General features: G+C 41.1%; 2 protein-coding genes across 12 annotated transcripts in view; one reads left to right on the forward strand and one right to left on the reverse strand.

The window, feature by feature from the left end:
• Positions 1–13356, reverse strand: part of MBTD1 (mbt domain containing 1) — a 31767-nt gene extending 18411 nt beyond the window's left edge. For 2 of the 11 annotated variants that reach the window (XR_005826028.1, XM_040581842.1), the window contains exons 1-6: positions 12923–13354; positions 11560–11607; positions 5302–5503; positions 4032–4171; positions 3098–3212; positions 2923–3005 (exon numbers count right to left, since the gene is read on the reverse strand). Coding sequence is in view for 10 of the 11 variants with exons in the window: in XM_040581842.1 (XP_040437776.1) it covers positions 2923–3005; positions 3098–3212; positions 4032–4171; positions 5302–5503; positions 11560–11607; positions 12923–12943 (609 nt within the window). In the remaining variant the exon portion in view is untranslated. The other 9 variants (XM_040581849.1, XM_040581848.1, XM_040581847.1 and 6 more) reach the window with 9 other exon arrangements.
• A 252-nt stretch (positions 13357–13608) lies between these two features.
• Positions 13609–22564, forward strand: UTP18 (UTP18 small subunit processome component). Its single transcript, XM_040581855.1, has 14 exons — positions 13609–14026; positions 14188–14315; positions 14422–14517; positions 15159–15238; positions 15463–15548; positions 15876–16001; positions 16848–17022; positions 17357–17457; positions 18277–18367; positions 18690–18813; positions 19719–19893; positions 20497–20639; positions 21676–21735; positions 22414–22564. Exons 1-13 carry the CDS (start codon positions 13655–13657, stop codon positions 21698–21700), a joined length of 1722 nt encoding a protein of 573 aa, XP_040437789.1. The 5' UTR covers positions 13609–13654; the 3' UTR covers positions 21701–21735; positions 22414–22564.
• Positions 22565–22964: the final 400 nt, after the last annotated feature.

Consider the following 22964-nt stretch of genomic DNA (forward strand, 5'->3'; position numbering starts at 1 on the left):
GATACTAAGTTGCAACCTCGCATGCGAAGGGTAGCCCAACTAAAGGTAATGCCAGAAGACAATGCGCAAAATCCTTTAAAACTAAAAGTTCAAAGCAAAGCACTGCCATCTAGTGTGAAATCCTGGAGATGTTCCCTTAGAACACACGATTGATTTAAATAACAAAATAAACCAAGAGAATGAAAATATTTTTGCTCAGGATAAAATTCAACTGGAAGAAAGATTGAAAAATTCTTAACTTTGGGAAATGTGCATCTCACTGGCAACAGAGTGGAAAAGAATAATTACTACTAACTGCATTAAGTTGTACTGCAAAATGACTCAAAACACTGTATTTGCTTTCATTTCTAGGAATGGTTTGAGCTCATAAAAGCAAATACAGAAAAAAGTAAAAAACATTTAGAAAAAAATGAAATCGGAGTGCAGGTTAGCAATGAGTACATTGTATGAGACTAAGCTATAACAAAATATTAAAATCATTGAATTACATTTTCCTCCTTGCATCAGCTACTGCAGCGCATCTGATCAATGCAATTAAAAAAAAAAACAACAAGAAAAGCTGCAAGGTGCACAAACTACATGTCACAGCCTTCCTACATGACACGAACCAAAGCAGCTTCTCTATTTCAGTTTACTTAACTATAAAGCAGGCGTAGTTCTACTATTGCTAGTGAATTTCAGTAGCGTTACTCAACACTGAAGTCTGGAATTGAAGTTAACAATTAAGTGCACAAAAAGACTTTGAAATTAATTCTTCTCATACAGAGAAGGAGACAGAATAGTAAGGTTTAAATGTTTTAATTCTAAACTGTAACTGTTGTAAACTGAAGAGGAAGTAACTCCCTAGGCAAAAAAAAAATTGGTCTGGGAAAAATATATCAGACCTGAAATACAGAAGTATGCCAGGTTATTAAATAAGTAATAAGTAAGCCAAATCCCACATCCCATAATTCTCTTAAGTTTTCTTTAATATTGATCCAAATGCTCCCTATCAATTACCCATACAGATACACCCAGTATAATCAGATATGTACTTTATGTAATAGAAATTTAAAGGCAGATATGTCATGACTTTACTGTCAATGCAAAGCTTTTGTTTTCGATAGAATAAGCTTTATACATTCCATCTTGCAGACACACACAACGTGCATGGAATCAAAAAAAACGGATGGTAAACAAACATCAACTGACACAAATTTTCATGAATCAAAGCAACGTAACACACAGAAAACTTAGCAATAATCTTTCCAGACACACAAAAAGAGTATTATTTCTTGTAATTATCAACAGAGGGAGGGACAGAGAGAGAAAAGGATCTAGCAAGAGAGTACTAATGTGTTTTCAGATTCTGATTTAAATAACGTATCTTTTCAAAAAAATAACTGCAGTAAAACTAAATGCAAATCACACCCTGGTAACACTAACTAATGTCCACCAGAGAAGTAGAAATCTCCAAAGGAGGCTGCACGAGCTGCATTTAACTTGTATAAAAAGGAAAACAGGGACAGAAATGAAACAACATTCAGGCGTAGCAGCACTGTCTGCCATGTAGCTTGTGAAAATATCCAAGGTAAAACGTGAACGTTACTATTGTATCTGTTCACCTTACTGGTGTACCATTCAACTTCACAAATGAAGCAGTAAAAAAGGAAGATATAACTCCTTTTAATAGGAAATGTTATAGCACAATTCGCAAGTGAGCTAACTATTGTAGCTGTACCCTAATCAAGGATGCCAGATGTCATTGAAGCATTTGTTCTAATAGCATAGCTTGCATTATCAAACAATACCTTTTGGTATGTACCTAAGAATTACTTATTATATCACATACGTAACCGGGAAAGCAAAGTACAAACTTGCTTGCTTAAGCACGTGGAATTAGATGCAAATTCATGAAGCTATACTAATGCACAGCTCTATTCTGGGCAACAGTTGAGGCCTCTAAGCATAAAGGGCGCTATTCAGAAAGTGCCAACTGCCAAGAGCCCTCCACTCCCACTGATTTATGAGTTGACAAGGCTCAGCATGAATTCCAGAACTGGACAGAAAATATGTCTCTCTTCTCCCTTATGGACAACTTCCATGAAACAAAATGTTTGTTTTGATTACAATTTTTGTAAGATAATTTTGAGCAAAATAAAACTTTTGTAAGAAGACTGAACACTTCCAACTTCCCAAATAAAAATCAAAGCATGCTAAGAAAACACTTTTTGTCAGAAAGCTTTTACTTAAGAGACAGAAAGTACTGACAATATTTTAAACAAGACCTAATAATTGGAATTTAACAACCACATTAAAGACAGATGCTGCTAAATATTTTCCTCAATCCCTAATTACATTCTGTAGTGACTGACAGCTTTTTATTTGGAATTTTTCTAACTAATACCAAGAAAACCAACCTTTTCAATTTCAGATACATAAAAAACCTTAATTCTCCCTCTGTTTCTACACTACCCATCAGCATGACTGACAAGGAGAATCTTAAGTAAAAAAAAATCCCAAATCCAAAAAGTAACCAAAATATCAGTTCAGCATAAAGAAGCAGGCCTGACTCAATCTAAACAAAAGCCTTTTCTACCTTTTTTAACACAGCAGAACTTGGTTAGTTTGTTACTCTGTAGCACATTCAGTGATTTTTGTGCCTTGAACGTCAGAAAAGTAACTTAAGTGTTTAAGAATCCTCCTTTTACTACTTTGTATATGACAGCCTGTATGATGAAAGTAATTGACAGTGTTCAAATAAAACATAAACACCCTTATCTAAAAAGCAGTCATACTGACACAGTTTACAATGTAAGTTTCATAGTCCAAGGCCTTAAAATATCCTTGGATATGACTGTTTTGCAAAAACTAATTCAGGAATCAACACGGACACTCTCATATCCACACACAAAAAGATAACATGTATTGAAAAATACTTACGTGTTTAAAACAGGTAACGGGAGCTGCTGTGAAGCTATTGCTATTGATGTAGTTACCCCAGCTGAAACCTTCCACAGGGACAGCTGACAAGAGAAAGTTATTTTATTTAGGAAGCTGATGATGAGCACCAAATCCTGTATTACTGAAAATTTTTCAACTCTTTGTATGTCATTACCTGCTTTAGTCTTTGCCTGGTTTTGTAAAGTTGCTTGGTACTGAGCATATGCTGCTAATTTAGCCACTAAAGGTTGTTTTTGTAGAACTTTAGCCTTCTTTGTTGGAGGTTTACCCTAAAACAAAAAAAAAGCTAAATAAATAAAGTCTTTCCAAACTCCTATTTTTACATAGCTCTGTAGCATATCTCTAGTAGATTTAACTAAAATTAGAACAACACAGAATGGAAGTTAAGTAAGCATCACAAAACTACATGTAAAACACAAAAACCAGTAGCAAAGAATGTCCAAAAGATGACTTTTGTACTAGTATTCCAACTTGAAGAGCATTATACATTCGTTGTTTACCTGAAAAAAAGGTATCTTTTAAAAGCAGGTCAAAAGGAACAACTTTTAGTCTAATTTACACCAATACAATTTCTTGGCATTTGTTGCAATGAATTTGAGATAGGATATAACAATATTTCTTGAAATTTCTTTCTTTTTTCTTGAATGTCACAAATCTACTTTCATGATTATTCAAGTAACATTTTAACAGACCAAAACCCATTTTGCAAACCTAGACAGTTAAGAAAACCCTCAAAACCCAAACACAGCAACGCCAAATAAACCTTTATGCTCTTTAAAGCCAGAAAGTATCTTGCGTATGAGACGCATGGAATTGCAAGTCACTACATCTGTGGATTAAAGATTTTTCCCTGATCTTTTTTTTGCAGAATTGCCACCGCAGCAGAAATGAATTAAGGAGTCAGTATTCTCTGTAATTTGCTCTGCTGAGCAAAGTAATTTGTTCATTACTGATACAGTTCTGAGTTTTGGCTTACAAAATCACTTATGTGAAAATTTTAATGTGTTAAGAAAAACTTATCTTACAACATTCAGCAAGTTTTACAAACACAGGCTATAATAAGTATATAAAGAAAACGGTGTCTGTACCGCTACCTGAAGTCTGGCCAGAATGCTGGCCTTCTTGGAGTTTGACGAATAGCTTCTAGAGCATGACACACTGCAGAAGCGTTTTGTTTTAGAGTAAAAAGCGTCACGGACACCAACCATTCCACACATCTCGCATGTAGCTTATCAGAGGAGAGAAAAAGCCAAACGTTAGCGAATGTAACAAAGACCTCAGCAAAAATTCCGAACAAAGACAATATAAGGAAGGTCCTGTAGGTGGCACCACCAAACAGTTCCTTGGGGTTTGACCCCGAAGGGAACTGCACAGAAAATTAAAGCACATCACCATGAATGTCAGTGAAACACCCGAGAACCTCAAGTTCATCAGTGAAAGGGTGCCTCCGTTCTGCTCCCTATTAATTTTACTACTGGTAGAAGTGAATGACGCAGCTAAAGCCAATTTCTGTGTTTTCAAGGTTCTCAAGGAAATATCTGCTTTGAATCTAGGTCTGCCAATCTTGATTTCCTCTAAATATTTAATACTTCCCACCTGAAACAAAACCAGATCTCTTTCTTGAATCGTAAATTAGTATACCCTAAATACTCCAGCCCACCAATATTCTCTTTAGCTGAAATCATATGCTTCAGAGGTTGACAGCATCACCGAGTTGTGCCATGATGAGTAAGTTTGTGACAAACTTATGCCAATAAAAGAATACCAAATTCTACCCAGAGCGAGCTCTACTAATCACTAATTATTTCAGCCAAAATATTTTTTCCCCTGAGGATGAAAGCAGTCCTCCCTTTTTTTGATTTTTTTCCCAGTATACTCTAGCTCACAGCTAGTGGGTAGTGAACAGGTATACACTAACAGACTCTATACAGTAGCAGTAATGAAGTTTTCCTAGTATAGGGAGAAATGTATTTTAATATATTGTATAGATAACAAAGGGAAGAGAGAATATATGCCCAAGCATATTGAGAACACACTGACATTTTCCTCAAAGCTTAAAGAACAAAAACAATATACATAACATACACATGCATGTGCATACATACAACACACAGATTTGATGGGAGGGTGGATGTTCCCCTGTTATTTCTTTCCTGACAGAGGATTCAAAATTCAGTTTAGCAAAAACCAAACAATTACACGCACACACCCCCAAACAAACCAACTCCAACATTTGAGCTGGTTTGGTCCCTTTTCAGTTGGGACCAATGTTTGTGATTGGAGCCCGACACCTCACGGCACAGGCTAAAAAAAATAAATAAATATCAAACTCTTTGCACTCCTGCACCTCATACTTACCCATGCCAGATTTGCCATCTGGGTAAGTATAGACCTGTCCATTGTTCTTTATAATTGGGAGACTGGACGGCAAAGGAGCAACTTCCTCTTCACTCTCATCTGAACTGGAGCTGCTGCTGGTGTCCTCACTACAACTATCATAACCGTCAAACATCCCGAATGAATCGCGTCTTTTCCTTTCTGCTCGTGAAGTATGTTCTGTCTAAAAATAAAATTAAAAAAACAAACAAAACCAACAAACCAAACCAAACAACAAAAACCCAAAGAACAGCAGAGCATTCTGAATGCAAAGATTTCAAACTCAAGCTTAAAAAGCTTCAAAGGTCAATATCAGCCTTCAAAAGTGGAGGTACTAGCCAACTGCTCTATCAGCACAGACATATGGGCCACAAATTGCCAATTAAATTCATATTGATATTATCAAAACTAGCCAATTTTTGGTGATGCAATATACAGGAAGAAGAATCTACCTCACGATCCACTGAGAATACACAGTAGCAGTCCATACATTTCTTTTTCTTGGTATCTTCAGAGTTCATTAAACCTGATGTGCTGAGTAATGACAGCCACACAGCTCTTACATGCAAATGAGCACATCCCAGGTGGCTGCAGCCAATCTCACTAAAATTCATTCATTTGAGAAAGCTGGGCAGAGAAAAGCCAGTTCAACCAAGAGGGCACTTACACCCCAGGAACAGAAACGAGAGCGGATCTCCGCTCTCGCTGGCTCGTGGGGCTGGTGATGGATCACTCAGCTTCCCTGTGATTCAGTCTCTCACGTGCGAACCAGGAATACCTCTCTACCTCACAGGGACGTTCTGAGGATTAATACATTAACAATTATGAAAAGCTCCGTTACTATGGCAACGGGGTCTGTATAAATGCTAAAAGATAGAAAGAAAGGTGACTAATTTGCCACTGTCATATATGAAAACTTGTTACATAATAAGAGTTTTCCTATAACCAAAAACCCCCGAGGTCCAATAAAACCATACATTTTTGAAGAATGTGTAACAGTTCAGCAACGTCCAGCAAAGACACTGAAAATTATGTCATCAGTAACAATAGGTTAACTGATGTCTTTTTTTCTGATGCACACCCAATACATGCATTTTAATACCGTGACAATTTTCACTTTATTAATATCTTACACAGCTCTACCGAAACAAGGCTACTGCTGGGTGAGCTGCCTTCATTGAAATCTTAAAATTTTTTAGCTTAAAGTATTTCTATTATCCTTAACAGTGTCAGTATACTAAGTTTGACAGAATAACAGATAAAGAGAAGAAAAATTCCACAACAGAAGCACAAGTTAGGAGAATGAAGTACAGCCAAAAAAGCAGAAAAAAATATTATGAAAGCCTTGGCCTCTACTTCCTTTTCCAAGAGCTCATTTTATTTAAAAGTCATTGTAGGCAGAAAAACAATAACATGTGATTGGACTTTCCCTTCTTGAATTGCATTTGGATTCATAGCTTTAAGATTTCATCACAGTAATTCCCCAAATCCCTTTCCTAGAGAGTATATGCCTGAACATCTTTATTGTTGGATCTCATCCGAGCCTTTTTCTGCCACGCTATCCCTTTATTATAATAGTCTCTATTCCTCTTCGCAATCTGACTAAATCCTATTATGGAAGGATTTCCTTATAGTTAAAAGGGAAAACTGATTTCCACACTGACCCAATCCTAGCATCCAACCAAAAAAAACAACCACCAAAACCCAAACAAAACCCAGTAAGCACCAAAGGTTATGCAATAAGGTAAACAAATCTAACACACTTAAAGCAGCTCTGGAAAAAAAAAAAAAAAAACCAGCAAAAAAAGTCAGTGCAACTTTAATTATGCACATGTTCCTCAGCCAACAATTCAAAATTATATTAAACCCAATCAAAACTTAGGATAACTTGACAAATCCTTGAAGGAACTGACATCTGCCTGAAGTCGCTAGGGTAACAGTTGCAATCAGAGGGACAGCACAACGAAACCTAGCCCTGACCTGCACTGGTACCGAGCCTTACCTGTACGCTACTACTGATGCCTATTAGCCACCACGATGCAGGATGAGTTATTTGTTTGTGTGTGCACACGTGTGCAGATTAAGGCAGAAGTTGAGCACAACGTTGCCATGGATACAGTGTTCTGCAAAGTCCCAGTAATTCACAGATCAAAACATGCGGACTAGTCATCTTCCTCAAGATTTCATGTACCCCTTAATGTCTCACAACATTTAACTTTCCTTGACCACAGCCTCTGCTAAGAAATGAAATGCAATACCATATTAACCATTTCATAACTAATACCAGAACACCACGATCCTTTCTAGAATTAGGGATAGGTAAGAGCGCTGTTTCAGAGCCCACGGGCAGGATCTCCTTCCTCATCCCCTCATGCTCCACAAGCCTGCTGATCTGATTGCACTAGAAGATGAGGGTCTCATCCCACATAAAGGAGGACTCCACTCTTTACCAGAGGCTGCAGTGCCAGGTGGCCTTGGGACACTCCTTTTGCATTCCACCCTGCAGAGCTCTGGCCCCACGTGGTGGTTCTGCCTTGCCCAGTACTTGGCTGGCAGGGGTCTGAAATGCTGCAGCAGCTCAGAAGGAAGAGAAGCGCAGCCCGTTCACAGTCCCTCCAGCTCCCAGCGTTACAGCAGAGAAACTATAGGCAGCACTGCTCCCACTGCAGGAGAAAGTGGAAGAAGAAATGGGAAGCTGGAGGCAAGACCAGTGGCACACTGGGCAGACTGGCTGCTGTAAAGCAAGCTGAAGCATGGTGCAAGGTGGCAACTGCACATACCACGAGAGCACAGTTGGCTCTTTTTTGTTCTTCTTCTGCATCACAGATTTAGAACATCAATATTACTGCCAAGGTCTCTTTGCCAAAGCATCCGCAGATGAGAAAGAAAACATTTTCAGTTTCTGTATGGGAAGTCGGGCCCTCAACGAAGAAAATTATTCTTCGGCATTATACAAGTACCTAAGTAGCAACAATCAAGTGTGTAGAGTTTAACTACCGAGTCAAAACAAGTCTCACATATCACGTTTCCACATACTTTAAGTTTGGACAAATTGTCCCATTTCAAGTTATGAGCAATTCAAAACAACAGCTTTGCTTATTGTTTTAAAATAATCCTGTAGTTCTTATAAAACATTTTTATTCAAGCTTTTTCCAGAAGATGACCACATTTGCCAGATAATTTACACAGGACATTCTAAATGTTAATTTATAGCTATCACCTGGACTGTAATTCTGGGGAAACTACTCAGAATATGCTTTGTGAGACTTAGAAAAGGTACAGTTTTACAACAAAAAAAATACAAAGTACTTTGTGCGCAGAAGTAGGTGGAAGTTAGGGAAGATGATATGCAAATACTTATGCTGGAATTTTTCTAGAGCAGATCAAAACATTTCTATTTTGATAATAAACACCACTAAAGTTCTTTTTAACTCCTGTTGAAACACAATTTGTAGCAACAAGTGAACAGCAAGCGGCATCTCTGATAACCCTTCCTCCAGAACTTAGATGGAGTTTGCAAAAGAACAGGACCTCTAACATCTGAAACAGAAAAATGTCGGGCTACAACTCTGAACTCCAAAGGTCAAACGCAGCATCCTCACAAAAAGGACGATGCATGCTTCAAACAGAACCATAACAGAGATAAAGCAGCTGCTTTGGTAACAGCAGCCGCCTGCAATCCCTGCTCAGTTCTTGCAAGAGATGAGCAGCAGCGTGCCCTACCAGCTGATGAGCAATACTATCTGTCTGACAAAGTACCACCCAAGCATGGTAGCTACAGGACCTCTAGGAATGGAAGGAAGCCCCAGAAAGAACAGCTTTTTGCCATGCAAGGTGTTCCCACTGAATTTTGAGACCCTGTCCGTGAGAATGCGGTCCTTCACTCAAAAAAACTACTACAGACTGACAGTTCTAGTAACTCCATCTAACAATTACAACCATAGTAAGATGAATCCACGTTTCACAATGCAGGCACACAAGAAAACCAACCAACCTAACCCACAGTTTCCTACTCTTAGAAGCTGGATTTAGCACTAAAAATCATGCTGAGGTTATGATTTCCTCAAAACTGAACCAGATTACTGCTCTTTCCCCTTCTAACAAGGCAATAGCATCCTGCCTACCTGCAAAGCATGCTTTGAGCAGGAGTCTGGCTCACTATAAAATGCAGAACCTTGTAGCTGGTTAATACCGAAAGAGCAGCAGCTTAAGTAACTCCACCGCTAAGAGGGAGTCTACTAGTACATTAAGCAGAAGCAATGCACAAACAAAAGAACAAGACAAACTTTTAGGCATACTGGCCAAGGCTTATTTTCCTAATCAGATTACCGGTTCCTCAACAGGGGAGATTTTTAGGCAGAGCAATACAGAGTCTAGGGTGAGTGGGCCTGGCAAATAAGCCTGTACGACTATTTGCTTGGGGGGGTTTCATGCATACTTTTCTTTATTGAAGGGATGGGTGGAGAAAGGAACTCTTAAGAACTGCTTTCTTATTCTGCCCAACTTCCCATTTTCCTGTTCTTCTTCTCCTCCCTGTGAATACTTGGCAACAACTTATTTTTAAGAAATACTCTTAATTAACCACTACACAAGGCAAATGGTATGATAAAATAGTATAGTTAAGGAAGCCGGTTTCCCTAAAAGCAGGAAACCCACTAAAAATACCTAGTTTTTCACCCTCTTAACATATAGACATACATATACACACAGTTGAATTTGGTCAGCACGTTACAGCATACATTCTTTGAGCCTAATAACTACTCTTTCAGCATGAAAAACTGGTCACAAGGGTGAACAATGTATGGCCAAAACATAAAATAACGCTATTTAATGTTAATTAGACATCAAATACTTACTCAGGAAATTGCTTTAGTGTCTTGATGACAACTATGCTCAAATATTGGCAAAACTTATGGGAAAGTGTTTTGAAAGTGAAAACTTACTACAAAAAACCCACCCCATTAAGTAATCAAACTTCTTGTCCCCGGGTAAGTGCTTCCTGGTCAAAGCAGGATGATCCAAAGGTTTCAAACCACTCAAAGTGGCTGCTGTTACTACTGAATCAATTTGGTACTTGGTTTCAGAAGGGCAGCAATTTAGATCTTTGAGTACAAGAGCCGTAGCTCAACAAAGGCCTACCAGCACCTAAAGAGATAGGCATTGCTTCCTATAGTCAGATCTAACCCCCAGAATCATGACAGCAGTATGGACAGATGGTATTTGAGGCCAAGGTCAGCAACGAGGTCACCACAACCTTCAAGCCCAGGGTCTGTGATAAGACACATTTACTTTAATCAGATATCCTTAACAATCGTACATTTCCCATACTGTATTTCCCAGCTGGTATTAAATTTGACGCACAGCTTTTGTTTTCGAAAGTTCATTAATGTTTTATGCTACAAGCTTAGTTTTAGCTCTGGATGTTAGCATTAAGGAAACAGGACGACGGAACCAATTTATTACAACTCTTCCGAATGTTAGCTGACCAAAATAATTTACTGTATTAATACTAGCTCGCCCCCTGTGGAACTGAAGTCTAATTGTGCCTTATAACATAACAAAAAAAAAAAAAGAAAACTCAAACATGGTACCAATTTAAGGAAAACACACTTTCAGCTTTCATTAAAAACAAACAAACAACCCCCCCCCAAGCTAAACATCTTGGGATTCTTGGAAATCAGAACCAACCAAACTTACTTTTTTTATATAAGCAACTCACCTCTATCTGGAAATGTGCCTTCCACTCTTATAATAAGTAAAATCTCTGCTGGAAAATTACAGAAATGTTTTTTCCTGTCTCTTCATGTGCTATGTATGACAGCATTTTGTCTGAAGCCAGTTTCTGCTGTTTGCCAATGGTTTTGTCCATAGCCTCTTCCCCAGGGGGTTTCACACAAGAGGGGAGACACTTTCATAAAAAAATATATCAAATTAGCAGGCAATTTTGGAGGGGGGTGTGATGATTAATATGTGAAATATCCGAGTTTTGAGAAAACTGAAAATCCGTTACAAATTCCATTATGTTTCTACAAAGCCCTTACAGGAGCATCTGGAAGAGGCAAATACTTCACTTTAAACACTGTTACCATTAAAAAAAAAAAAAAAACAAAACCCAACCAATTCAAATGGTAAAAAAACCCCAAAAAACACCACCAACCCCAAACCAAACCTGAATTCATTCCATGTGCTCAGAGCCAGATTCAGCAAAATATCACACATGCCCAGAGTGTACTGACTTACCTGAGAAATGAAGGTATGCAGTAGTAGTTTGCAGAAGGTATCAAAAGCCTTGCAAAATTAAATCAAATTTTAGAGGGTAAGCGAAATGAAAGCCAATGAGAGGGAACTTTTGTACACATTTATCATTAGTGCCCCGGTCACCTAGCTCTTTAGGGAACAAGGTTGGAGAATTGTTACTATCAGCCTACAACCCTTTGCACCTGCACAAGCCGAGATGCTCTCGGGAACAGCTAATCAATTCCTGAAGCATAAATAATAACTTCCACATCGGACAGTATATTCCTCTGCCTCTAGCTTACGTTACACAGTTCCTCAACACGATGCCTAGGCAGAAGCAATGAGTAAAAACTACTAACCCACTAAGTGCTTTCGCTCCCAGATTAGGCTCTCTCAGCCTTTTTACCCCATTCCTTACAAGCTGAAGCCAGACTGTTATAAAGAAATCCAACAGACGAGTAAGTAAACGCAGGTTCCCAAACCTGCAAAATAATTTTAATTTCAAAATACAAAAGGCTGCCCCGCAGCTCACAGTTTTAACTGGTTTTAGATGGGAAATATCACAAGGGCTGCCACCCACGTTGTAAATCGTTGTTTTAAAGTTAATTACTTTTTCGCACGCAGCCGTTTCTACCATAATCAGCATACGCTTTGTAACAGGGATTTTTTAATTTTTTTTTAAAGCCACATCGGACAGAAATCGCTGCACTTTAAAGCATTTCCAGCAACAAGCTGAAAGTGAAACTGGTTTCGCAGGTTTGGTGCTGCCCGCGTTAGGAACAAAGTCACGATATAAACAGGCGTGAAATTAAAATAACCGGGGGGTGGGGGCGGGTGGGCGCAGGGAACCCCCGGCTTTGGCAGGGCTGGTGCGAAGCGCGCCCCAGCGAGCGTGGCCGGGGGCTGCACCCCCGGGGCTGCAGCGTGAGCGGAGCCCGCGGGGGGGGGGCGGCACTCGGCGGAGCTGCCCCCCGGCCCCCGCCCGCAGGCAGCGCCGTGGGGCGGCCGAGCCCCGGCACAGCCCCCGCCGGGCCGGGCACAAAGGGGCCCCCGCCGCCCCCACGTGCCCGCGGCCCCTGACAGGCTCCGCCACCCCGGGGGGAGCCGCTCGGCCCCGGGCTGCCCCGCCGGCAGCTCTCCGCGGCGGCGCCCACCGACCCCGCACCCCCAGCCCCATCCCCGCCCCACAGCGGGAGGGCTCCGGGGCTGCCCCCCTCACACACAGGTGCGGCCGGCGGCCTCCCCCGCCGCAGGCACCGGGGGGAACGCTCAGCGCCCCCGCCTCCCCCGCTCGCTCCCCTCAGGCACCAGCCGCCCCGCTCGCCCCCCTCAGCGGCTGCCGCCTCCCGCGGGCTGCGCTACTCACCAGGTCCTTTGTGTTTTCCATCAGGCCCTCATGGGCAGGAGACGCCCGCTGCCTCTGCCCCCTCCCCTCGGCTCGGCCCCCTCCGCCTGCCGCCTCCCCCTGCGAGGGGCCGGGCCCGGCGGGGCAGGAGGCGGCCTGGAAAGTTCAGCCTCTCACTCCGCCAGAGAAAGAAACCCAACTCCGGGCGCCGGAACATCAACAACATTAGCATACGGCGCTGCGCAGGCGCGGCGCCCAGCCCACCGCGCGCCCTCATTGGGCTCCCGCCTGGTTGGGGCTTCCTCGCTCGCCGTACCCCCTCCGGGCCAAACCATTCGGAGCGCGGAGGAGGATGCCCAGCGCTAGGGTAGAGCTTAGGGGAGGGGAGCGGCCCCGCCGCCGCTCGCCGTGCCTTGAGACGGGTGGTGGCGCGCACGGGGAGGCGGCTGAGATCCCGCTCGGGGGCGCTTGTTGCCGGGCGGGGGTGGGGGTGCCCCCCCGGCCGCGCGATGGGGCGGCCCAGCCGCGGGCCGCATCACGTGGAGCGCGGGGTAGGGGGGAGGGAGGGAAAGCAAAGAAAGGGGGTCACGTGACGGCACCTGGAGGCGGGGGAAGTGGCCGGGTCACGCGGGGAGAGGAGGGGCGGCGGTGCGAACCTATCACGGTTGGGGGCGGGGCGAGGGAGGCTGTATAAGAGGAGCTGTCACGTGACGCGCCGCATGTTTTCCGGTTCCGGCGGCGCCGTGAGGAGGTATGGGGCGCGCGGCACCCCGCCCTGGCCCGGCTGCGGCGCAGATAACCAAGAAAATGACGAAAGCAACGAAAACAACGAAAATAAAGAAAATAAACAAAACAAACAAAGCAACGAAAGTAAAAAAAATGAAGAACGTAAAGAAAATGAAGCGAACGAAGCTAGCAGCGAGGGGGCAGCAGCCAAGCGCGGTGGCGGCGGCTGAGCGGGCCGCGGTTGTGCAGGCAGCGGCGGAGGCCGCTCGCCGCGCCTGGCACCGGGAGGTGCTTGGCTGCCCGTCGGGCGCCGAACGGGAGCTGGAGGAGCTGGTGTTCGGCGCTAGTCTCGGCGTGGAGGAGGAGGAGCTGCTGCAGCGCCTGGCTGACCCTCCGCGGGTAGGGCTGGGGCCTGGCGGGCGGCTCTCGCCCGGTGCCCTTTCCTGGGGCGGGGGGGCGGCCCCGAGCAGGGCTGGTGCTGGCTTCGGCCCCCTGCCCGTTCCCCATCTCCCCGAACCTATCCGTGGTTGGGCTTAAGCTGCCTGTTTGGTTGTTTGCAGTTTAATGCCACAGAGAGGAGAGGTTTCCAGAGAGACTCTAGTGATTCGGAAGTAGAAAACGAAGCAAAAAGTAAATTCGTCTCTAAAAAGCCAGTCTGGGTGGATGACGATGATGAAGCTGATGAAAAGTAAGTTCAAGTTTGCGGGGGGGGAGTTACATGTCATGCTTCAGAGTGACTGTAACTGGCTTCACCTTGAATGATCTAACTGTTTTGTCTGGTTTTTCCCCTCTAGTGTTGATATGACCCATAAGTATCGGAAAGATTTCATGAAAAGTGATGCTGAGAAGATACTTACGAAGAAAAAGCTAAAGCAGAGACTTGAAGAACAGTGAGTTTCACTAATGTTTTTGTGGCTGTCTTTATTAAGATAAGACACATTTATTTGACATTTAGTCATCAAAGTAATTTTCCTCTTTACCCATGCTATTCGTGTGGCCTGCTTAAAGGCAGTGCTTCTTGCAGTATTTTTAAAGCCAAAATAGTAAGAATAGTAAATAAAATGCATATTAGCATTGCCTAGACGAACTTGTTTAATACTTGCTTTAGTAGAGGTGCACAAACTAATTTATTTTCTAGGGAGTTATACCAGAATTTTTATAGTGATATATAGCTTTAGAAATAGGGGGATGGATGATACTAACTTGGTATGGTATATAAGAACGAGCTGAAATGTGGGTATGGCCAGTAGCAAAACAGAACTTCAGATGTTTTGGTGTCATCTTATGCTATTGGTTAATATCACCCCAAAGAGCAGTGCTTTCATGTTTGGTATAGTTTTGCTTCAGTTTTCAGGAAGTAAGTGAAACACAGAAAGCTGGGTGAAACTTTAAAAAACTTGCATAGTGTTGTGAGTGCAAGGAACCTCACATAACTGTGACTATACATCTCATAGGTACTTAACACATAGAAGAATGCTACTTTCTGAGCTGTGTGATGGTGTTTTTTTCCCTTTTGCCCTTCTCTTGCTAGGTTTCAGCGAGCTATGGGAGGAGTTCCTGCCTGGGCTGACTTAGAAAACAGGAAGAAATCCAAAAGGACTGCAAGTGACAGTAAATAAATTCATTACTATTCTAATAAGCACTTCTTTGTTTTCCTATTCAGTTTCTTAGAAAAGAATTATTTTCAATGTTTTCTCAGTTTCAGTAGTGTGATAATATGCTGGATAAGTTAGTTCTGTTCCTTTTTTCAGTGTGCTTTGATTTAATCTTTTTTGTAAGGAATCTGTAGGTTTTGGTGTGGGAGTGTTTGTGGAATTAGCCTTTCTTTTAATTAGGTGACAGTGATGAAGATGATGATCTGCTCTGCAAGACTGGCACTTTCATATCAAACTCAGAGTCCTTGCCGAGAGGTATTTTGAAGGTAAAGGCAAGCCTTATCTTTTTGCTTCATTGTGACCCACGTGCATGCTTTGGCTTCTTGGTTGCTGTTTGGGTAGTAAAATTAGTGATCCAATGAATTTCTTTTTGGCATCTCTAACTGGGAACTCTAGAGTGTAAGTAGTTGGACAAATTTGACGGTTCACATCGTGAAAGCATGAAACAATAAACTGAGATACTGTTTATGCTGTATGAAACTTCATCATAGAGTTTGAGATCTTGTTCTTGTGGATTAAAGAGCAATTAAATCAGCTGTTCGTCAGGATAAGAGTCAGTTTTCTGACTTTTTAAAGTTTGATCTGTGTTCTAGATTAGCACCTGCTTGCCCGCTAATCAGGAACGTTTTGCTGATGGAAGACTGGCAACTGTGCAGTTTCATCCCTCTGCGCAAGTAGTCATGACTGCTGGACATGATCGATCTGTGTCACTCTTTCAGGTGAAGAATTTAAATCTATGCTGTGTAAATGGCTACTAATACAGAATCTTTTCTGATAAGTATACCTGAAACAGCCTGGAATGATAGAATTCGTTTTCTCTCCTGTGCACACAGGGGTTGTAACATCTGTGTTTACAATGGAACTGGGTTCCATTGTAAAGAAATTTCCATCTGTGACTTCATATCACACAGAGTATAAGCAGACTTGGTTGTATCAGATTTTTTTAGTTGAAGATTTGGTTTGAGACATGTTTGGTTTTAAGGTTTGGAGTGAGGAGGACTAAAGAGACTTTTTTTTTTTCCTTAAGTTTGTAAAGCCCATCATCTGGGGAGTAGTCCACTTTAAGTTGAAAATGTAATATTGCTGTGCAATCATTTTGGGGGTTAAGAGTGTACCGCAGCAGGAAGCTACTCATCCTTGGACAGTCCTGCCCTGCTCTGAAAACTAAAGTCTGTAACTTTAGGAACTTTCAACGTGTCAGTGAAATGGTCAAAGACATGAACTGAATTTTATACTCTCATGGGGCTACAGCGAATAAGAAGGTGAACTAAATGTTTCCTTTTTAACTAAGCACAATGGATGTGATTAGTTGAATCAAGCACGGGCAAGGCAGAGAAGGTTAAGAGATGTGAAGTATATCCAGGAAGGCTTGGGAGTGCTTGGTAATACAGCGTGAGAAGCCAAGAGCCAGGTTACTTGTAGATTGAGAAGAGAGGAAGAAAATGCTTCAAACTGGTGTACCTCCTACTGTTCGAGTCCCTTGTGCTGGCTAGTTGATAATGAATTTGTTACGTACAAGTACTTGGTATGTTCCTTAATATGATAATCTGTTGGGTTTTTTCAAGGTTGATGGTATAAGGAATCCAAGAATACAGAGCATCTATTTGGAGAGTTTTCCAATTTATAAGGCTTGTTTCAGTGTTGATGGAGAACAAGTTGTAGCCACTGGGACTCACCATAACATGTTCTTTGTGTATGACATGATGAGTGGAAGTATTATTCCCGTACAGAAAGTAAGAGGTACGTTTTAGAATGCTGTAAGTGTCTGGGCATAATTAAAGCTGTCCCAAATTGAGATGGCGTATGAATTTGCTTTAAAAGGAGGTGCAGTGAATTGGTGGTGGTAGTATTTTTACTTTGTCTTTGGGGATATTTACTCCAGTATCTCTTGGCTTTAATTTGTCTCTGATATTAAAAGCTAATGGTCACACAACCAAGGCTGAGCTGTAGCTTTACTGCAACAGAAATGAAAAGCTGAAGTGTATTCAGGTCTTACTCATCTTCGTCATACCTCTGAATGTTGAGGGAAAAGAATGAATTATGACAATTTGAAGTTCTCAATCTCTTTTTAAAGGTGTGGAGGAAAGATTTCTCAAAAGCTTTGAACTCTCTCCAGATGGATCTTTTATGCTTCTAACTGGAACTTCAGGTTATCTTCACTTGTTGTCAATGAAGGTAGATTCTCTTCATGGTTCATGTTGCTTCAGTTTATTCATACCTTTTTCCTGTTGCATTTGCTTGCTTGTATTTAACCTGAAAAGCAATCTAGCTTTCAGTTGAAACAAAGGTGTGACACATACTGTGACAGCCTTCAAAAATGAGCTGCTGAATCAACTAGCTGTAGCTTTAGAAAATTTTTTTGGGGTGTCTGAGAATTTTTTTTGACTGTGCTGTTTTCTTTGGGACTGGTGGAGCCAAGACGGGAGTTTCATGGGGTTTTAAGCTTTCTGGGGAGACAAGGCCTATGTCAATGTATTTTGGCTGATTACATGAATGCTGTGTTAACAAAAGAAATGGCCTCGACGTGGAAACAGGCGTCTGAGGGCGGGAGAAATACAGGACTGCTTTTTTGGGAATAGCGCTAGTGCGTGCTTGTGTGTCATGTTCATGAATCATGCCATCTACTGTGATTCATAACACATACAGAATTGTTTCAGTTAAACTTTAAAATGCCACGTGAAGGCAGCTGGGTCTGTTTTAAACTTATACTAGGAAAAATGTTTTTTAAAACGAAAGTTTAGTTCCATTATATAACGAAGACCCTTCAGCAAATGAGTGTTTATTGAACTAGCTGTGGTTGTGTGGTGGTAATAAATTGATCATGGACTCATGAGCATCGGCTTGTGCTCCGGTCTGTAGGCACTGACAATGTTGATGCTGTTCTTTTAATGTTAGTGTAGCTAAATAAAGATTTTTCCTAGGACGGGTGTAGGGAAACAACTTTCCTACAGGTTTTTGGTAGTATCATTGTAACCATTGTTCTTCATCCTATAGACAAAGGAACTGATTAGCACTATGAAGGTAAACGGAAGATGCACTGCATCTGCTTTCACTCCAGACAGCAGTAAAATATATAGCTATTCAAGTAAGTATTCTCTCAAACAGCACTTGTCATAATTCTGTTCCAATTGTGTAAGTTCTTCAGTCACCTATTATTTTTCAAAGATAACTAAGAGACTTTATGCTAGTATTTTACCTAAAAATAACTATTGAGTGATTGGGCATTAAAGAATGGAGTTAACTATTCTATTATGCCTGTAGTTCATATTAAAAAAAAAAAATACCCTACCTTTGGTAGTTGTAAATGAGCTAATAGTTGTCGTGTAATCAGCTTTATTTTAACAAAATACAGAACACACTATGTCTATGTGTGGTTTCTATAATCTTCTACTTTATCCTGCAACCAGAGGAAGGTGAAGTTTTCATTTGGGATGTGAGAAGCAGAAAGTGTCTGCACAAATTTGAAGATGAAGGTTGTCTGGAAGGAAAGTGCATTGCTGTTTCAAAAAATAACCAGTATGTGGCATGTGGGTAAGTAACTTGGATTTGACAGCTGCTTGCTATTTAACTTTTAAGTTCTTCAGTAAGCTTATTGGTGGCTGGTGAGAGTGCAGGAAGAGGGAATAAGTTTGGCTTTAATAAGGTTAGAGTGGATGTGAATAGATGACTATTGCCTGTTTTATGATAATGACTTGACTTGTTCTGTGTACATCTGAAATACCGTAACACACTTCATACCAGTATCGCTCCTAATGTGTTACTGTTGCCATATATGGCTTTAGTAGTTAATTTTGAAACCATACTGACTGAAATCGCAAATTCTGTAGTATAAATGTCAATTCCAGCTCCTCCCCCTTTTCTAGTTATTTTTCCTGTACTCCTCATCTGGCTCCTGCAAGACAGCATGTTAGCATTTGAAAAGATTCCTGAACTCAAAAGCTGAAGGCTTGAAAGTGCTTCTCCGAGTATACTTAACAGAGGTACAACTTCAGCTAGTGTGTCAATTCTAAATGAGACTAGCAAATACTTCAGTGCAGTATGCCTTTTCTTAGCCCACTATCGAAGATTTTTAAAGTGGCCTTACACTATAGGGTATAAAAAAAAAAACAACACAAACTTTGAAAGTATTTCAGGATCTTTTGATGCTAAGCTCTCATTGCTTTGAATTAATTCTGTGCAAGAGATGGACGTACCAAGGCTGTTCAGTGAAGTGTATCTCTTCATATAGAAAATAAATCCCAAACAAACCCCTCTACTGAATACTCTTAGAAACTCCAAAGCAAAATCAAGCTCCAAACAAAATATAATTACGAACTCCAGTAAATAATTGGTAGTTAGGTTTTTAGTTGAATGGTGGCTATAGGAAACAAGGTGATATGTACTCTAAATGTTACATTTTTCATTGTTTAGTCTCTGTTAATTTCTTTTTTTTTTAGTTCGGCTTCTGGAGTTGTAAATTTATATACTACTGATGTCTGCCTCAGAGAAAAACATCCTAAACCAGTTAAAGCCATAATGAACCTCGTTACATCTGCTACATGTGTGACCTTCAATCCCACCACAGAAATCTTGGCAGTGGCTTCCCGTGAAACTGATGAAGCTGTCAAGTTGGTATGTCCAGCTTCTTTAGCGCAACCTTTTTTTGTGTCTTGATCAAAAATGTTTCTGGTGACATAATAAAACTGATACTGAGCTGATACAGATACTGCAAAATCTGCAGGACTGAGTAGATCAGGATATGTACAAGATACTGTACATTTTTTCATGTGAGTTGTTCTGGAAATAACATTTTAGGGTCTAGTTTACCAAAATGCCCTTATCTTAGTGCTGTAAACATAACTCGGCAACAAATGTGATTTTTTGGCAGCTGTTAACTGTAATGGTTTTATTATGTGGTGTTTTTCCTAGTTCATTCAAAATTTTGCCAGCCTTGTCAGAATTCTGGCCAACAGTGGAACTATTGAATTAATCTGAGAGTTTTGAATCTTATTTTTACTGCTTGATGTAATTACTTAAAAGCAAATGAGTTGCAATAACTGGCTTCCTAGTGTGTTCCCTGCACCTTCTCTCCCATAGAGCTCAATATAGCGTGGTGTAGAATAGGCACGTAACTGAACATTTGAACTTAATTGACCTTCAATTTTAAATTTGTACTTTAATTTGCATTTTAGTGGCTCTTTCCTAGCTTGTAACTAATGACCTATTTCTCAATAGGTACACATTCCTTCATATACTGTATTCTCAAACTTCCCGGTGTTCAGAAGAAAACAGATTTATCTTGCGCAATCTATGGACTTTTCTCCCAGAAGTGGTTTTTTCTCTGTAGCAAATAACAAAGGCAAAGCTTTGTTATTTAGGTATGTACTAAGTTTGGTTGGTTAATCGTGTGTGTCTTCTGTAAGATGGAGCAGATGACTTGTAAATGATAAGATTTGACTTTGTGATCTGAATTTCACCTGAGGACTTCACTGAGTGCACAGCTGGCTTTCCTTTCTGGAACATGAGCCTTGGTTATTGTCTGATAAAATACACATTGCTGCAGACATCCCTGTCAGAACTGTCATTGTCCTGTTCTGAAATAACGTAAGATGCAGAAAGCCAGGTACTGGATGCTCACCCCGTTAAAAAAGAAAAATAATTTAGAGGATTGAAAGAGAACATCTCTGCTTTGGTGTTAACTTCTGTATCTGGCATTGGTTTGTTCTCATTGAGCTTCAGAGGTCCTTTCCACCCCCAGCCATCCTGTGATCCTGTGGTGAGTGCTGGGGCTCAGAAAGTCTGAAGGCTCGCTGCGTGTGCTGGGTAGTGCGTGTAGCAAGACTTCGTGGCTTATTGTGAGGAGCTAGGAGTAAATGCATTATCTTGCCAGCTGACAATTTGATTCTAAAATCCTAGTTTCAATGTGGAAGTGGAACTCTGTGGTTGATGTCTGACTAGCATAAGCTTAACTTTAGCCTTTTTGTGAGAAGGGAGAAGTGGTGTCAGTGGTTTTTTTTCCTGCTGGTGTGGTCAGGGGTAAGGAGTGGTAATAACTGAGCAGGAATGAATGTTTGGTTGGTTTTTTTTTAAACTGACTTCATGTGATACGTGAAAAACAGTATTTTTAGTGTGAGACTTTAATAATCTGCAAAGTTTGACAGGGAGAATTTACAAAAAGATTCAAGCGGGTCTAAAAGTGTGACTAAATCTTGTGATTTGTCCTTTATTTGAACTTGAACTGCATATTATAATGGCACTTGAAGTAAATGTGGCTTGTGGATCATTGCTATCTTTTGCTACACTTGTGTTTCAGATTAGCTAAGAGCACTCAGTGACGCTGCTGAAGAGTTGTTGCTTCTTTGTGTTGTTAACAGGTTACTGAAAAGCTTTAAATCTCTCAACTTTTTTTTTCAGGCTGAAACATTATTCAGATTTTTAAAAGAAGACACAGGAGATAGGGGACCAGTAACTCAGGTAAAAGTAGCACTCGAACTGTTGACAGCATTGTCTAGAGGAACCTTACTTTCATTTTGCTGTCTCCACCTCTCTATAGATGGCAACAAGAACTTCTTAATACTGTGTAGTTTTAAACTGTTCTGTCTGGATCACATGTGTAGTTGGCTCCACGTGATGGGCAGAAGTCAGGCTTGGCTTGACAGTCTCAGCTTGTCTTACTAATACTCATACAGGGAGTTGGTAGTTCTATCTAAAGCTGTGCTCGGTCCTGTTGACAGCAGTTCTTAAAAATCTTTATGTGTTTGAGTCAAACCCATAGGCAGGGCTGTCAAAAGCAGCTGTAGCCTGGCAGATACTTGGCTTGATCCTGTTAAAAAGTCGTGGAAGTGAGCCGGCATGACTCTACATAATGTAATTTCAAATTTAAGTTACATACATTTCTGAAGTTTGAAGTGTAGCTTGTGTGCAGATAGGACTTTATTGTACACTTCAGACTCTTCTTGCAAAACTGGAAAGACCTGTAGCCTTGGCAGTAATACAGCAGTTGTTTGACCCATAATGTATTAATGGTTGGAAGCTCAACTTGTTCAGACAGGAAGCAGGTACATCTTCTGCATGTGAAGCTTGCATCAAATTTTGCGATGGCTAAATGTTCGGAAGATACTAACAAAATTCTCTGTACTCATCTTTCTCTAGGTGTTGTAACCTGCAGATGCGAGTAGACTGACAAAATCAAACAAGTTTTTTTATTTTATATGGAAGCTCTAAAATCTTAATATAACATCTGTGGTTTTGAATGTTGTTCTTAATAAATGCACCTGATAAGTTTCCAGGCAAGTTGTTCCAACTTTTTCCGATGTTTTTTGTAAATAAATGACTAAGTAGATCTTGATGCTTGTTATTCAGCTCATGTCTTCAAGAAGTGCTTAAATGTGTCTAGTTATCATGAATCTATGAAGCATTCCAGTGCTGAAACAGAAAAGTTTTGTGTAAACTGTAACCTCTGCTCCATTTGTTTAGACTTGCACTTTCCCATCAGCTGTGTTCACTTCGAGCTGGGTTGGAAACAGCGTTTTGTGGACTGGAGGTGCAAGTTAGCTTGAAACCCTGTTGCTGCAGCTGTTGTAGTTCATCCCAGCATACTGGGCCAGGTATAGTTTCAAGGTAGCCTAAACTAAAAGTGAGAAAGAGCACCCTCAGTTGTGCTTACTGCTGCCTGTGTGTCACAAAACCAGCTGTGTGTAATG

Source organism: Falco naumanni, chromosome 1 (assembly GCF_017639655.2).
Source record: "Falco naumanni isolate bFalNau1 chromosome 1, bFalNau1.pat, whole genome shotgun sequence".
Taxonomy (NCBI): Eukaryota; Metazoa; Chordata; class Aves; order Falconiformes; family Falconidae; genus Falco; species Falco naumanni.